Raw genomic sequence first — 16,783 nt, 5'->3', positions numbered from 1 at the left:
GACGCGCTGCAGGCCCTGTGGTGATTGTAACTTAGAAATCAGCCCTGAGTGCTCACTGGAAGGACAGGTCCTGAAGCTGAGGCTCCAATACTTTGGCCACCTCATGAGAAAAGAAGACTCCCTGGAAAAGACCCTGATGTTGGGAAAGATGGACGGCACAAGGAGAAGGGGACGACAGAGGAAGAGATGGTTGGACGGTGTTCTTGAGGCTACCAGCATGAGTTTGACCAAGCTGCGGGAGGCGGTGGAGGACAGGGGTGTCTGGTGTGCTCTGGTCCATGGGGTCACGAAGAGCTGGACACGACTAAACGACTAAACAACAACAATATGCATTGGCAGCTAAGAAGATCAGGAGAAAAGAACTAGATAAAATAGCAGTCAATTGCAAAGGTGATTCGGACATTTAACCTGGCACATTCTACCTGAGAATTCCTTGCTATTCTATCGTATGCAACAAATAATTCTTAGGAGACGTGATCGTGGTTTATTGCATCTGCAGTGCCTGATGTCTTTATGGTTATTGTTGCTTTTCTTTTTGTTCCCTTTGTGAATGATGCCATGGCCTTTGGCTAGTGCAATAAAGTTTATGATGATGATGATGAGTGCTGCCTGGCATTTTGTCACCCCCCTCGGTAGTGACACCTGGGATGACCCGCACCCACCACACTCCCCTTCCTCTGCCCAAGCCTCCCAATAGCCATACTGAAGCTGCAAAAGAGGGGCTTGCTAAGGAAATTTATGCCAGAGGCTGAATTCAAACCAGGGGCTTCCTGATTCATAACTCCTAGCCGCTAAACTGCACTGATCTGACTAAAAAACTGAAAGGTGCCACAACTACGGCATGCCTGATATTTGGGAAACAGTTTTATCAGCCAATGTAGATGCTTGCTCTCATGTTTCATTTGTGCGTATTGTTGTTTAGCCATAAAAAAGTACCATTAGAAGGAGCTATGCAATGACTATGCATAACGCGCATTAATTCAATTGCTTCATTGCACTGGCATATTTAAACCCTGAAACCCAAACCCTAATATTCATTTGACTCCTGCTTTTCCTGAAAAATGACACCATGACATATGACTGCAGGGTTCAAATGCTAACTTCAGGCTGTCAGATGTCTGTTGCTGACTTAGAAGCTGACTGCTCTAAGCCGGGGACGGACACATCTTTCATTTTTGGGCTGTGTTCTGCTCTGCAGACAGTAGCCTGAGTGACAGAAGGGTATTGTGCTGCAAAACTGATCGGACTCCGTGATAAAATATGTGCTCCCCAGCTCTAGGGGTGCTTCACAGTGATTGAACACATTTATTTGGACGTAGCAGGGACATTAAACACAGAGAAATCCAATGTAAAACTGCACAAAAGAGGTCTTTTGCACATACAACTTCTGGCAGGCCAAACTTCAAGAGATTCTCAGAGGACAGACCATCACTAGGTTACTTTAATCAAGGGGTTGAAACACCCATCCCAAAAGGGAGATTAGCCCCTTGAAACTCCCCAAATATCAACAAGCTAAGGCAGGGATTGTTGCACTACTCTGAAAAGTGTAGCTCTGTGAGGCTCTAATTCTGAACAAACTACAGTTCCCAGAATTCTGGGGAGCAGAGACTCTTAAAGTGGTACCATAGTGCTTTCAATGTATGGTGCAAAAGGAGACATGTTCTTATTTCACAACCTCACTAGGAAGCATATTCCAGGGCAGAAGAGTTACATAAAGGTCTGATTTCTTTGTTGTTTTAATGCAATCTGCAGGAACAAATGGAAGTTATGATTTCTGAGAGCAGATTTTGCTGAGTTTGCATGACAAAGCGGAACAAAGCCAACTGTACAGGAAAAGCCAAAAACTTCACTGCTTTTAGCTGAGGTTTGATATGCAGAAATCAGGAGTAAAAATTTTCATGGGATGCAGGTAAAATGAAAACCTGCTAATCTCTGCAGAAATAAAAGTGCTGCTACAGGGAGCAGCTACAGGGGCCAGTTCACAAGCAGGCAACCCCAAAAAACCAAACCACAAGGATCCATTAAAATCCACTCCTTAATTTTATTTTGTCTTTGGAAGTTCGTCCTATCACTTTACAACCAATTTACTAAAAAATCAGCGCTATTGATTTCATTGGATCTTACACTCGTCACTGCAGTGTGTACTCGGAAGTCTTACTGAGCCCAATATGGCTTACTCCCAAGTAAACTATGTCTAACCTTTTGCATCCCTAGTCGTCCTTACCCTGCTTTATTGAGTGAAAGCTCCATTCGTTTTTGCTCTGTAGTATTTAAGCCTATATTGTTTTTTCTTTGTATTACTGAATTCATTCTGTGTTTGCTAAATGGATGGTTTTCGTTATTTCTAATTTACTGACATGATCTGCATTTTGTATTCCCAGGGTGCTCCGTTGTGCCGTTCCGAAAGTTTGCTGCGAGCTGCTCCTTGTGGAAAAGCGGCAGATAAGTCAAACCAACTAAACAACCAAAACATTCGGCTCGGTCGGGGGCATCATTAGTACAATTGTATATTTATTAAATTTGTATACCATCCTTCGTCCGAAGATCTCGGAATAAAACCACAAAGTACATAACGAAAACAAGAGGAAAACCAAACCAAAGCATCCTAGAAACACGTTGGCAGAAATGACGAGCAGAATCCGAAACCAGGGAAGAGAAGCAGCGCAAGAAGAATGGAAAAAATTCAAGGACTATTTAAAGAAATATCACAAAGTTAATGAAAGTTAGAATGATGTTGGACTGGAAAGTAAATGGTTACTATTAGCAATGGTTAAGACAAGGAAAACAAGGAAGAATAGTCTAAATTTAAATTAAAATAAGGGAAGATTTGCTGAACAATCGATAAGAATTTGGAATACAGAAAAGGGAGGCATGAGGAAGTCGGGGAAGATAGGATATGAAATTAGGATATGAAACGATACATGTTTTTTGTTTTGTTCTTGTTTTTGTATGTTTATGTTTGTTGTATTGTGTTTATATGGAAAAATAAAAATATTTTAAAAAAAAAAAAAAGAAAAAAAAGAAACACGTTTAAAAGGACACAGTCTGCTAATCTGTAAGGGCGCCGTTCCTGGGAGCAAGCGCCACGGAGCACAGAGCGCGCCCTGTTGCATCTCCAACTCCCAAGGAGCCTCCTCCAAGGAGCCGGTGCATTTCTCCAGCCTCCCGCTTGGTTTTACAAGGAGTTAAAAACGACGTCAGACGTCGAGCCCCCTAACCCTCCCCCAGCTTCGCATCCCATTTGACAGGCGCGCCCTGCTCTCTCTTTTTTTTCCGGCAGCCTCGCGCCGAGGGGGTTGGGCATCAGCCGCCGCCGCCGCCGCCACCGCCTCCTCTTCTTCTCCTTCTCCAAGGCCGCTGCTCGCCCCGGCTCCTTCCTGCTCGCCTTGCACGCCGCGAAGCGCACGAAGATGGCGGCTCAGAGCCTCCTGGCCCGCTTTGCTCGCTGCCTGCCCGGCTCTGGCACGGCGCAGCTCCTCAGTCGAGCCCCGGCCAAGGTAAGCAAGCGCGCGGCGATGGTTGCAGAGGACCCTTCTGCGGCGGCTTTGTGCGCGCTTACTCGCGAGGAAGCCTTTGCAGCCTCTGCAACTTGGACCGACTCGCCGGCGCAGCTTGAGCCTTAGCAGGAGATCAGGTTTCGCTCCATGTGATGCAAAAATCCTCCCCTACGAAGGCGCAAGAGCAGGCCATGCTGCTTCTCTCCGCCACCTGCCCCACTTTTCTTTTTTCTCCTGGCCACTGGGCAGCCTTTCGCCCCCTTCCCCCCTAAACAGCAACGCGTCCCACTGACATTTCCATGCCCTCTTGCTCTCTAATCCGCTCGCCGGCCTCCTGGCTCCCTTCCCTTTGGCCCCTGGCCGGCTCTGAACCGTGGATGAACCTCCTGCTCGCCTTTCCCTTCAAGGCTCGTTGCGCGCGAAGGTTTCCTTGCAAAGGCGTAAAGATTCCCCCGCGACGCGCGGCAGAAGGAGCGGCGCGCCTCTCTCCTTGCGCCACTGGGCTGACCAGGCCGGAGGGGATCCCTACCTGCTGAGCGCGCGTCCTTCAGCGGAACAGAGGCGCCTGTTTGTTTAGCTGACCTTGAGGAAGAAGGAAGGGAGCAGCTTTGCTTGCAGGCCCGCGCTCTGTCCCTTTCTGTCCCCATCCCCAGGGGACAGGGCTGGCTAAGTGACTTAGGATAGGAGCAGGCTGACTGGCGGTAAGACAGGCCTAGCCAGAGGTCTTCTTGCATCTTTCATTAAGGCGCTCCCTTACGCCTCTTGGAAGATGTGGAAACACAGAAACAGGTACATTCCAAATAGAACTGGTATAGTCAGGTGTGGCCAGGGGCGCAGCCAGGATTTATGTTGGGGGGTGGGGTGGGAGGCAGCAAGACACCCACCTGTCATCATCCTTTGTCTAACTGCCTAGCCGATTGGGAATGAAATGTTTTAAAATACTTTATTTTGACCCCAAGTGCTCAGGGGGGAAAACACCTGTCAAAATCTTTCTACAATTTCTGCTTTTAGTTAAGTATTTTTGTTTGTTTATTTTATTTCCTTGGCTATGCCCATGAGTGCGATTGCATAGTGTGATTGTTTCTCCCCTCCACGCCCTTCAAGGAAAATCCCCCTAAATAAATAGGAAAAAAACTGAATTAAAAAAGTTTTAAAGAGCCAAATAGCATGCAGAAAGCAGTGAAATTCTAAAGTTTTTGGGGTTTTTTGAACATTTGCTTCCTGGGGGTGATGGGAATCGAAGTCCTAAACATTTGTTTATTTGTTGCATTTATATCCTGCTTTTTCTGCAAGGAGCTCAAGGTGGTCTCTCCTCATTTAACCCCCCAAAGGGAATTTGGAGAGGGGGCCTGGTTGGCAAAGGCTGGTCTAGGCTGACTGGCCGTGTTTCTGGTCTGGAGTGTGCCAGCCCTACCTAGAGACTGAATCTGGTACTTTTTGCATGCAAAACAGATGAATAAGAACATAAGACAAGCCTGCTGGACCAGGTCCATTCAGTCCAGCATCCTCTTCCCACTGACTGGATGCCAGTGGGACATGAGCGGAACAAGTGGTATTCAGAGGCCCGATTCCTCTCGCAGCAGAGGCAGAACAAAGGATAGCCTTGTTTTGTCTAATCAGTGCCAGAATTAGTGGGATGCAGGTAGTTCCCCTGCCTAGGGTGCCAAGCCAAGGGGGCGCAAAACAACAACAACAACCCTATATTTATATGGGTACCTACTGAAGAGATCCATAAGAAAGCAACTGTACTAAAGACATTACAGTGGTACCTCGGGTTACATACGCTTCAGGTTACAGACTCCGCTAACCCAGAAATACTACCTTGGTTTAAGAACATTGCTTCAGGATGAGAACAGAAATTGCGTGGTGGCAGCGGGAGGCCCCATTAGCTAAAGTGGTACCTCAGGTTAAGAACAGTTTCAGGTTAAGAACAGACCTCCAGAACGAATTAAGTTCTTAACCCGAGGTACCACTGTATTGTGAAAATAAGCAATGCTTTTTTGGGGTGGCGGCGGCAAATTTTGTCCTTGCTCAGGGCACCATATTTATTACCAGAGTCCGCCCCTCGTCTGATCCTCTTCTAAAGCCATCCAACTTGGTGGCTGCCATTGCCTCTTACGGGAGCAAGTTCCATGGCTCTGCTTCTAGTCTCCTGCTTTGGGAAGGAAGACAGGGTGTGTCACTAGGGAGGGAAGCAATAGCATAGGCTTAGCTGTGTTGTGCCATAGACTCAGGCCCTCTGGGCTCTTCTGCTCTTGTCTAGAAGTGCCACAACTTTCAGCTGTCTGCGCTGGAGGTTGGGCATTCTTGTTCTGCAAGTGAGCATGTAATCCTGTGCTGGTACCTAGCAATCTCTTGTTTATTGGGACGCTGCTTCAGGTGTTCTGCCCTGTTCTAGATTTCCTGACAAGGCAATGGAAACCTTGTAGGCCAGATTTAATGTCACACCAGTAGATGCCACAGAATTCCCCTCCCTCCCTCCTCATTCTGCTCTTGGAGGATTCCCCAGAGGAAGGTTAAGTAGAAGTCCTTCATTGGATGCCACAATTCAGTGTCACCCAGTGTTTTTAACATGCTGGACACAACTTTTCTCAATGTGCATAATACTGGCTCACAAAGTTTCCATATGCAGAAATTTGAACTGCTGCACTGCAGTATAAATTGGAGACTAGCTGTAGCTCTGTGTCAAAGGAGAAATGACTTTGACCTAGTCGGCACACTTTGACTGGCTGAGAGATGTGTCCTTGTTGGAGAAAGGGTTGCTTGGGGTTTCTGTTGTTGTGCCAGTGTTGATGAAGCATAGCATGTGACTTTCCACGCCGGGAAGAATTGTTGGCTGGTTCTTCTTAAAGTATCTTGTGCAGAAGGCTGCCAGAAGCTCCATTGCTGAGTGCTCCATTGCTCATTATTTCTGGGCTTTAATAGTAAGGAAAATGAGTTCCTCCCCCCTCCTATTTTATGTTGTATATCTACTTAATAATCTGATTAGAAATAGGACATAATTTTACATATTTGGTCAGGCCAGGAGACATCTCAGATTTTTGTAAATAGGTAAAGAGTAGTGCAGATGTCATAGGATTACATGGAGGATGTGTTGTTGTTGTTAACCAAATTTACTCCTAGGTAAGTGTACGCTACAAAACAGGATTGAAGCCTCTGGGCCAACCATTTCTTGCAGGGAAGTAAAACGTACAAGCTGGATTGAAGTCCTGCCAATCAGTTGATATCACATGCCCAAGGCATCATTGGGTGATGCCACTTGATTGACAAGTGACCATGGTTTTAGAAAAATGGCCTCAGAACCCAAAATGGAATCCCTGATGGGCCAAACTGGTCCATGGATTGGAAGTTCCCCACCTTGCTGTATCAGAATGCAGCCTAAGACTACATTTCTAAGATCATTTATTAGGGAGTAATGTATGTTTCAAGGGACGCGGGTGGCGCTGTGGGTTAAACCACAGAGCCTAGGACTTGCTGATCAGAAGGTCGGCGGTTCGAATCCCCGCGACGGGGTGAGCTCCCGTTGCTCGGTCCCTGCTCCTGCCAACCTAGCAGTTCGAAAGCACATCAAAGTGCAAGTAGATAAATAGGTACCGCTCCGGTGGGAAGGTAAATGGCGTTTCCATGCGCTTCTCCGGTTCGCCAGATGACCCGGAAGCTGTATGCCGGCTCCCTCGGCCAGTAAACCGAGATGAGAACCACAACCCCAGAGTCGGTCACGACTGGACCTAATGGTCAGGGGTCCCTTTACCTTTACCTTACTGTATGTTTCATAGAATTCAGTAGAACTTGCTGCTGACTAAATATACTTGCACTGCCAGGAATCTGGTTTATTAAGAGGTTTACCTGGCGTTGCCGTTTAGAAACACCCACAAGGTGACTGACACGTAGTTGAAATTCCAATAGAAAGGGTTTTAACTGCAATAGAATCAACATTTTACTGTGTTGTCCTAGCTATGTCTACTCAGAAGTACTGTAAGTCCTGTTGAATTGAATGGAGCTTACTTCTGGGTAAGTAGGGTTATGATTGCAGCCTTAGAACCTTTGATAACTTAAGACTTTGTGTTGTTTACTAAGATGGCAAAACATTTTCAAAAATAATAAAGAATTGTAAATAAATTTTAAATAGGAATATAACTCAATTGTATGTCATTTTACAATATAGTATATGTTAGTATGACTAGACAGATCCTTGTTTATTTAAAAAATATTTATATATTGTTCTTTTTAAGATATACCACATTAGTTTTACTATTTAAAATAAAACACTCAGCCTTGAAGTTTACTGGGTCACCTTGGGCCAGTCACTAACCTACCCCCCCAGGGTTGTTATTCTATGAGGATAAAATGGGGAGGGGGAGAACAAAGTATGACACCTTGAGCTCCTTGGAAGAAAGATAGGATATGAATCTAATTTATAAAATAAAAATAAAATAAAATAAAATCCATAAGTATCCATGTCTGCAGAATCAGAATGAAATTTAATGGCTTCAATGGAATTTACTTCCTACAGGATTTAAGCCTGTGATCTGTGGCAATTGCTTCTAAGTTAGTCTTTTTAGGATTGGAGCATAAAGTTTCTTAACTATGATTCTGCAAGCTTGTGAAGCTCAGGCATTTTGTTGAAACCTGAAATATACTTACCCTTGCCCTAGTTGCGTGTCTAGAGAAAAGATATTTCCTAGGAGTTGCTTAAGATAGTAGTACAGTCTGTTCAGACACTGTTTTCTTTAATTAAAAATGTGGCCAGACATATCAAGGACAGACCTCTAAATGTGGTTTTGGAAATTCAAGTTTACAATATGTTTATTGCTTAAGAGTATTGGTATTTGTAATAATACCCTTACTTCCAAGTTGCAAAGAATAATTAAAGAATTTAAATCTTTCCCCTACTGTCCTTCACCTAAATACAGTATTTGCTAAAGTGATTCAGAGCTCATATTATGCAGAGCATGTCTGGAACTGCAGTTCCTTCTGATGTTTCAGGGTGCATTGCCTGAAAACTTTCAAGCGCAGTAGCTAGAAATTTGCCCTTTTAAAAAGGAAGGAAAGCAAGCAGAGATTATTGGGAAATTCAACATCACATTCATTTTATTAGTTGTATGGTTGTATAAAATGGCAGCATACATGTCGTTTTGACCATAGTGACGTACACCCTTCAAATCTAGTGTTACCCATGAGCCTCTAGCATGCATTCTTTGCACTTTTTGATCAGCACAAATTTCTTGTGCATGTCTTTCTAAAAACTGCTGGCGGGATATCCTTTGTTACTGCGAATGAGCACCTAAGGTTGTACCTTGACGCTTTCTCCCCTTTGTTTCTTCTACTCTTTCTAGAGCTGTGGCTGCTATTTTTCAACAAGCAGCCGCCACAACACCCAGTTTTATAATGATCCGGTGGAAGCAGTAAAAGACATACCCAATGGGGCCACTCTCCTCGTTGGTGGTAAGTACTTAGGAATCTACTTGCTCATTTTTATGAATTGGAAACATTTCTGCTACTCCATGAACATAAATGATAGGCTTTAGATTTTCAGTACTTCAGACAAAACATACCGTATTTTTTGCTCTATAAGACACACATTTTCCCCTCCAAAAATGAAGGGGAAATGTGTTTGCGTCTTATGGAGCAAATGCAGGCTCCTTGGCTTCAGCGATAGCAATGCGAAACCTCTGAAGCGCAGTGGGAACGCTCCTACCGCGCTCCGGAGGCTTCACATTGCTTTCGCTGAAGCCTGGAGAGCGAGAGGGGTCGGTGCGCACCGACCCCTCCCGCTCTACAGGCTCCAAAGATAGCCACCTGAAGCCTCCGGAGCGCAGTGGGAGCTCCCGCCGTGCTCAGGAGGCTTCAGGTTCCTTTCGCTGAAGGGTAGGTGTCCCTTCAGCTAAGGCGCAGCGCCCCTTCAGCTAAGCGGGATGAGAAATGGAAGGGGCTCCATTTCTCCTGCCACTTCGCTGAAGGGGCGCTGCGCAGAGAGGGGGAGAAATTTTTTTTCTTGTTCTCCCCCTCTAAAACAAGGTGCGTCCTATAGAGCGAAAAATACGGTAATACACCAGTGCCTTGGTTCCCAAACTCAATCCATTCTGGAAGTCCGTTTGACTACCAAAACGTTTGCAAACCAAGGCGTGGCTTCTGATTGGCGCCAGAAACAATGCTGACAGCCAAAACGGACATTTGGCTTCCAAAAAACGTTTGCAAACCAGAACACTTACTTCTGGGTTTGCGATGTTCGGGAGCCGATTTGTTCAGGAGCCAAGCCATTCGGGACCCAAGGTACCACTGTAAAGGATTCCTAGGCAGTTGGTAAAATGGGAGAAAGGCTGTAGGTCAGTGGTAGAACAGCTGGTTTGCATGCAGAAAACCAAGGTTCAAACCCTGGAGAGCCTCTGCCAGTCAGTGCTGGTAATACCATACAGCTTCCTATGTTCCTGTATAATCAGATTTAACCTGACTCCTTTTCCCTTGCATTCTTCTATAGAAGCCTTCTCCAACCTTGGTTCTCCACAAATTGTTGGACTACAATCCTCATCATCCCTAGCCAGATTGGCCAAGGATGATTGGAGGCCAACAACCATCTGGGCACTCAAGGTTGGACAAGGCTGTTCTACAGGTTTGTTGATACTTCCTCTGCATGCAGGGAGCGAGGAGTAGAGCTGGGCTTCCCAGCCCCATTCCCAACCTTTGGGTGCCTTGGGGTTCTGCCCCATATGTATTTGGCCAAAGGTCTGGAAGGAACCTCTGTGTACATGGGTTCACTGCACAACTTGGAACCCTGATTAAACTGGGTTCCGACCTTGTGGAACGGCTACATGCCTACACCTGTATGTCAACAGAGGCCTTTTTCAGACCTTCTGCCAATTGTGTGAAGATCATGGGGTAGAGACAGTGGGTGTGGAACTGCTTCCCTTCCACGCATTCAATATGCATGTGATTTAGAAGATGAGAAAAAGGGCTTCCACTTTGATTGAGCCAGGAAGTTGGGCTTCTGCCTCTGAGCAGGAGATGCTTCCATCATTGGCTTCAAGAAACCAGCCTAGGAGACACACCTAGTGCTTTAGAGCTGCAAAAACAGCTGCGCCTACTCAGACTTATTGTCTTCATTGGGTTTGTGTATCTGTGGGCTTTTCAGGGATGGTGTTAAAATGTTGGGAAAGCAAGCATAAAACACTTTTACGAGTAACGTTTCTAGGGCAGGGTGAGGGCTTCAGAATGCAGAGTTCTCACGTCAGGGCATTAAAAATACTTAAAGCTGAGAGCTCTTAAGACTATAAAGGGCTGTGGTTTGGTCTCTGCTGACTTCAGAACTGTACCTTTATCACAAAGAGAATTGCTCTAGAAGTTGAACAGCCCAGGGCAATAGAAAGATAAGTAAAGGAAGCATTGTGTACGTTGTTTTATTGTTGTGGAGGGAACGTCATTATATAGGCCAGTAATTTCACAAAGGGGAGACCAGTGCAGAGTTCAGTTAAGAAAGTCCTGTCCACCTGTCAAAGTTAGCCTGCAGAGGTAAGGGAGAATTGAGCTGCTGCTTTCTGCAGGTTTGAATGTTTCCACCCATGGTTTCAGGTGCTAGCTGGTTTTTTTTTGCCACTTGGCAAACCACATCATTTGATCACAACATTTAGATTTAATAGGATCCGTGTGTTTTGGGTCAGCTTACTAGTGGGCTGAAATTTGTGGTCTCCATTGGCCCTTCCCATTCCCCATATGCAGACAAAAACGGGGGTTGTGTTGGCTTTGAAGACCATCATAATATGGGAGGGACCCCTTCTTCTGGGTTGGAAGGCAGGGTCCATCATGTGCTGCTGAAGAAGGTCCCTGCTTGAGGTGAACGAATGGTTGATGGTGGGTCATTTTTGCAATGGAGATGTTCACTGCTGAATAATTTGTGTTGCATAGGTTTTGGGCTCTGTGGCATCCCTGAGAACCTCATAGGAGCACTGTTGAAGACTGGTGTAAAAGGGATAACCGCTGTCAGTAACAATGCAGGGTACGTGTGCATCTGTTCTTGGAATAGATTTTGTACAAAATCTAATTGGGATTCTCTTATGCAACTGGTGATGGACCACAGCCCTTGTATGCGTGAGGAAGCGCCCTGGTTTTCCCTCTGGAGAACCCACATTTCAAAATAGAAGACTGTTTTGGCATAAAGCGATATATACATTTATACAGTGGTGCCTTGGTTCTCAAACTTAATCCGTTCCGGAAGTCCGTTCCAAAACCAAAGCGTTCCAAAACCAAGGCACGCTTGGATTAATCCATTCCAGACTTTTAAAAACAACCCCTAAAACATGAATTTAACATGGATTTTACTGTCTAATGAGACCATTGATCCATAAAATGAAAGCAATAAACAATGTACTGCAGTCACACAATCAGTCAATATGTAGCTGAACTGGGTTCCACACAGTCACAAAAACAAAACAAAAAGGGCCGCAGAATAAATAACAAAAGCAGACTTCAGCGTAACACTCAAAACGGAAGTGTGGCACTCAAAATGGAAGCGTGACACTTGAAACAGAGCACGTTCATCTTCCGAAAAAACTTCGCAAACTGAACTTACTTCCAGGTTTGCAGTCTTTGGGTTCCAAGTTGTTTGAGTACCAAGGCATTTGACAACCAAGGTACCACTGTAATTAATAATAACTTGAAATGATGAGGCTGGTACTACGCTAAATGCATTATATACAAGTGTAGTGAGGGCTGAGCTGCCGGTGGCTGTGCCTGGTTACATTCACATAAGCAGAGCACCAAGACCTGCATTTTCATTTAAATTAACTTTGTCCCATGTTATCAGTGTTAACGAGTGTTTGCAAAACACCAGAGGGATTTGGATGCTTGGTGTAAAAGACCTGAATCTGGTTAAACATTAATTAATAAAGAAGGTTTTCCCTGATACTGCTATTTACAGTGTAGCTAAATGATAAGATCATGCTGATATCCTCTATAATCAAAACACTTTTAGTCTTTTTTCATTACCCAATTTGAATGTCATTGCTGGAAACTTGACACAGTACTTGGAATACATGAAATGCTCAAGCTTTTCTTGTGATGCTGAAGAATATATACGCACAAGATATACATATATCTATAGCTATGCACACTGTCCAGGTAACTTTTTGTTATGGGACGTCATGCAAATTGTGGAAACAAAGAAAATAATGTTTGTTGCACGCAGTGTTAATCTTCTGCAGTCCTTAACATATTCCCCCAGTTTTATGTCAGATCTATTACTTTTCTTTTGACTTCAGTCATATATTTTCTTAATGCCTGTCAAAAGGGGACAAAGGGCATATGGGGTCACGATGACCAATATTGGCTAAGTTCCTGGGCGACCTATTTTAAATTCTGCATCCCTTGATGCTGGCACCAGTTTCAGCATTCCTGAGTGCCTGGCTCAACCAGTTGCTCTGCTGCCCTCGCTACACCTGTGAAGAAGCTCACTGAGGCATTTTCCCAGGGCTCGGGTTCATGCTTTTTGTATGGGGGTTCTTGTTGTTGTTAATTAAATTTGTATATCAGTTGGCAACTTCTTTGGGCTTCTGGGCACATTTGCAAATGAGCGAAATCAGAAAGCACAGGTGCTACAACCACACACACAATCTCTTCTCTCTCTCTCTCTCTCTCTCTCTCTCTTTCTTCTTCTTCTTCTTCTTCTTCTTCTTCTTCTTCTTCTTCTTCTTCTTCTTCTTCTTCTTCTCTTCCTCTTCTTCTTCTTCTTCTTCTTCTTCTTCTTCTTCTTCTTCTTCTTTCCCCTCACCTCCAAAAAATAAGATTGCATTTTGGTTTGCAGCCTCTTTCTATGCAACACTGGATTGCCTATGGATTTGTTTGCTTTCATTTCACCTCACAACGGCACCCAATTCTTACCTTGAAATAAATGGAAATACATATTCGGACCAGCCCAACTGGTCCTAAATTATTTTAGCATATTTCACCAGATGTTAACTGTGTTTATTTTTGAACTGACACTGTCAACCCTACACACTTCAGAACAGCAATTTCTTTTTATAGGGAGAAGGTTACTTCAGCATTCTGGCAGGTCAGACAGTCCCGGTAATAATTCCTAACATACAGAGGCTCTGAATGTTCACACACTGTCGACAGGGTTGTTTGCTATTCAGGCGACAAACGAGGAATGGAAACATGGGAGGTTTTCCAACCCTGAAGTCAGCCACTGCATTAGAACAGTCTGTCATGCATGAGAGACAAAAAGATTAACCTTGGCTTGCAGCCCCTATTAGATGTCGTTTAAAATTTATTTATTTATTTATTTATTTATTTATTTGGTTCTTCGAATTACAGTTTTACAATCACATATTCAACATGCAACATAAAAACAAGATTCCAAAGAATCTCCTGGACTTCCCTCCTCCCCTTTGTGGGTCCTACTGTTAGCCATTCCTTCCTGAATCTTTTATAGTAATCCATCTCCATAAAATCCAAAATTCACCATTAAACTACAAGTGTTATTCCAATCCTACTAACAATCTTAACTGTTTACAATGGTTTTTAGATAAGTTATAAATTTCTCCCATTCTCTATTAAAATGTTAGTCTTCCTGATTTCTGATTCTTCCAGTCATTTTTGCCATTTCGGCATAATCCATCAACTTAGTCTGCCATTCTTCTCTGGTTGGGATGTTATTTTTTTCCTAGCCCCTGTTAGATGTCATTTGCTAGGCTTGTGTTGTGAGTATTGTGACTGACTGCATGATATCCATAATGTATAACATGAAGGAGGGGACCCCTAAAAACTTGAGGTTTCCTTTTCTGTTGTGCTTCTATTACCTTCACCCTCAGAGTGACCAAGAAACAGAAGCTGCTCTAGGAAAAAGAGAGCACACAAATGAACTGAACCAAGCTGGGGTGGAGAACCTTTGGCTGTTCAGTTGTGGTTGGCCTTCAACTCCCAAGAGAAACCCAGCCAGCATGGTGGTGGCCAGGGATGATGGGAGTTATAGTCCAGCAACATCTGGAAAGCCGCAGGGTCCCCAATCTTGGCCCAGAGCAGGGCTTTCCAAACTTGGGTAGAGACAATTGTTGGACCCCAACTCCCATCATCCCTAGCTAGCAGCCACTGGTCTGGGACGATGGGAACTGTAGTCCAAAAAAACAGCTGGAGACCCATGTGTGGGAATCCCTGGCCTAGAACACTGATCTTCAACTGGTGGGTCTGGGACCCACTACTAATCCCATTTGGGTCTCAAGAGGAGCACTGCCAGCATGCAAGTACAGTGGTACCTCTGGTTATGAACTTAATTCATTCTGGAGGTCCGTTCTTAACCTGAAACTGTTCTTAACCTGAGGTACCACTTTAGCTAATGGGGCCTCCCGCTGCCGCCATGCCGCCGGTGCGTGATTTCTGTTCTCATCCTGAGGTAAAATTCTTAACCCGAGGTACTACTTCTGGGTTAGTGGAGTGTGTAACCCGAAGTGTTTGTGACCCAAGGTGTTTGTAACCCGAGGTACCACTGTATTATAAGGCTAGGGCCAGGTGACCTGGAGGCTAAATGCACCCTCTACCAGACCTTTCCACCTGGCCCTCGGGACTCTCTCTAGGCTGCACCTCTCACCAGCCCTGCTCTGCACCCCCATTTGAGTGCCCCTTGCCTGTCAGGAATGTGTTCTTGAACTGTGGCGATGCTTCTTGCTTCCCTGTATGGAGATATAGGTCTTAAAATATCAACAACACCCACTGGCTTCCTCTGCGTGGCTGGAGCGCACGAAAGGTTAGAACCGCATCTGTTGCTCCGCCCATTTTTGCCTCGGGCCCCACCTACTCTTGACACGCGGCCCCCAGAAGGTTGTGTATAAGGGAACATGGCCCTCGGCTAATACTGAACAAAACATGTATTTGTGACCCTATGGCATCATTGCAGGGAGTTTTACCACCCCTGTAATGTGCAGATGCCGAAGTTACAGCTGCATTGTGTGCAGCAGTAGAATCCACTATAATTATCCTTACTGCTGTTTGCTGCTATTTCCATATGTATACAGTGGTACCTCAGGTTACATACGCTTCAGGTTACACACTCCGCTAACCCAGAAATAGTGCTTCAGGTTAAGAACTTTGCTTCAGGATGAGAACAGAAATCGTGCTCCGGTGGCGCAGCGGCAGCAGGAGGCCCCATTAGCTAAAGTGGTGCTTCAGGTTAAGAACAGTTTCAGGTTAAGAATGGACCTCCGGAACGAATTAAGTACTTAACCTGAGGTACCACTGTATCTGAATTAGTGATGCTGAGATCAAAGTAAGTAATGCAGGCTGTTTGCTCTTGCTCCCTGCCTGTGAGTTAAAGTGGTTCATCTCTCTCTGTGTGTGTTTCTGTGGATGGAGGCATGACTTTGCTTCGGGGCACCGACAACTCTTTAGGAACATGATTCTGTGATCTTATCGGCTTCCATAAGCTCATCTTTGCAGCGTTGTCTGATGACCCCTTCCAGCCCCGTTTCCTATCTGATAATTATTGGATGATAATTTCCCTGTAGTTCACTTCTGGCAGTTTAAAAGCCTTGGGGCAGCATTAAATCTTGCCAATCCTACCCACTCCTGTTCCTGCCATTGTTTGCCAAGTCCGTTTCATGATGGATTGAGGACAGTTGTCCCAGCTGGCCATAAAGCAAGTGGCTTATGGTGACTTTTATGACTTTATGGCTTGGAAAGAGCAGGAGTTAGGTAAGGAGCCTGCCTTCATGATATTTTGCCGGATGGGCCAGTCCTATAGCCTAGGAAGAGCAAGCGAGCAAATTGAAAAATTCCATATAATTATTGAATTCTGAATTACAGTGTGTCCTCTATCCAAACTGTTGTCCTCACACTGAAGAAGATAATACACTCACAATTTCCATTCCTAGCACCCCCAGATTTAGGTGGGGGAAATAATGCCAGTTGGTGTACACCATTGTTTCCCAAACTTGGGCCTCCAGCTGTCTTTTTTGAACTACAATTCCCATCATCCTTCACCACTGGTCCTGCTAGCTAGGGATGATGGGAGTTGTAGTCCAAAAATGGTTGGAGACCTAAGTTTGGGAAACACTGGTATAGATCAAAAGTAAGGAGCCTCAGGACTGGGGTGGGACGGTGGAGAATGTGACCTTCCAGCCCTCCTTATCTGGACCTCAGGACTCTCACCAGGGCACACCTTCTCTTGCAACTTGACACCGCTTACTGTCTTTGCTTCATCCCATCGTTGATGTTCTTTGCCTTGAACTCTGATCATGAACTCTTGGTCTCCTGGGTGGAGGATAGAGAGGGGAGAAACTAGCTTAATGAAAGTGATATTTACA

At 44.9% G+C, this 16,783-nt stretch overlaps 1 protein-coding gene across 2 annotated transcripts in view; it reads left to right on the top strand.

Moving 5' to 3' along the window:
* Window positions 1-3,134: 3,134 nt before the first annotated feature.
* The window catches only part of OXCT1 (3-oxoacid CoA-transferase 1), a 49,535-nt gene continuing 35,886 nt past the window's right edge, over window positions 3,135-16,783 (top strand). Inside the window, exons 1-3 of one of the 2 annotated variants that reach the window (XM_083576195.1) lie at window positions 3,135-3,497; window positions 8,834-8,942; window positions 11,397-11,487. In XM_083576195.1, the coding sequence (XP_083432321.1) occupies window positions 3,411-3,497; window positions 8,834-8,942; window positions 11,397-11,487 (287 nt within the window). In that variant the 5' untranslated portion in view covers window positions 3,135-3,410. The remainder of the gene's footprint in view (window positions 3,498-8,833; window positions 8,943-11,396; window positions 11,488-16,783) is intronic. The other variant, XR_014539640.1, reaches the window with a different exon arrangement.

This window comes from Podarcis filfolensis (assembly GCF_964270895.1).
Source record: "Podarcis filfolensis genome assembly, chromosome: 11".
NCBI lineage: Eukaryota > Metazoa > Chordata > Lepidosauria > Squamata > Lacertidae > Podarcis > Podarcis filfolensis.
The sequence above is the reverse complement of the archived record's forward strand: the minus strand, read 5'-3'. Positions and strand labels throughout refer to the sequence as shown.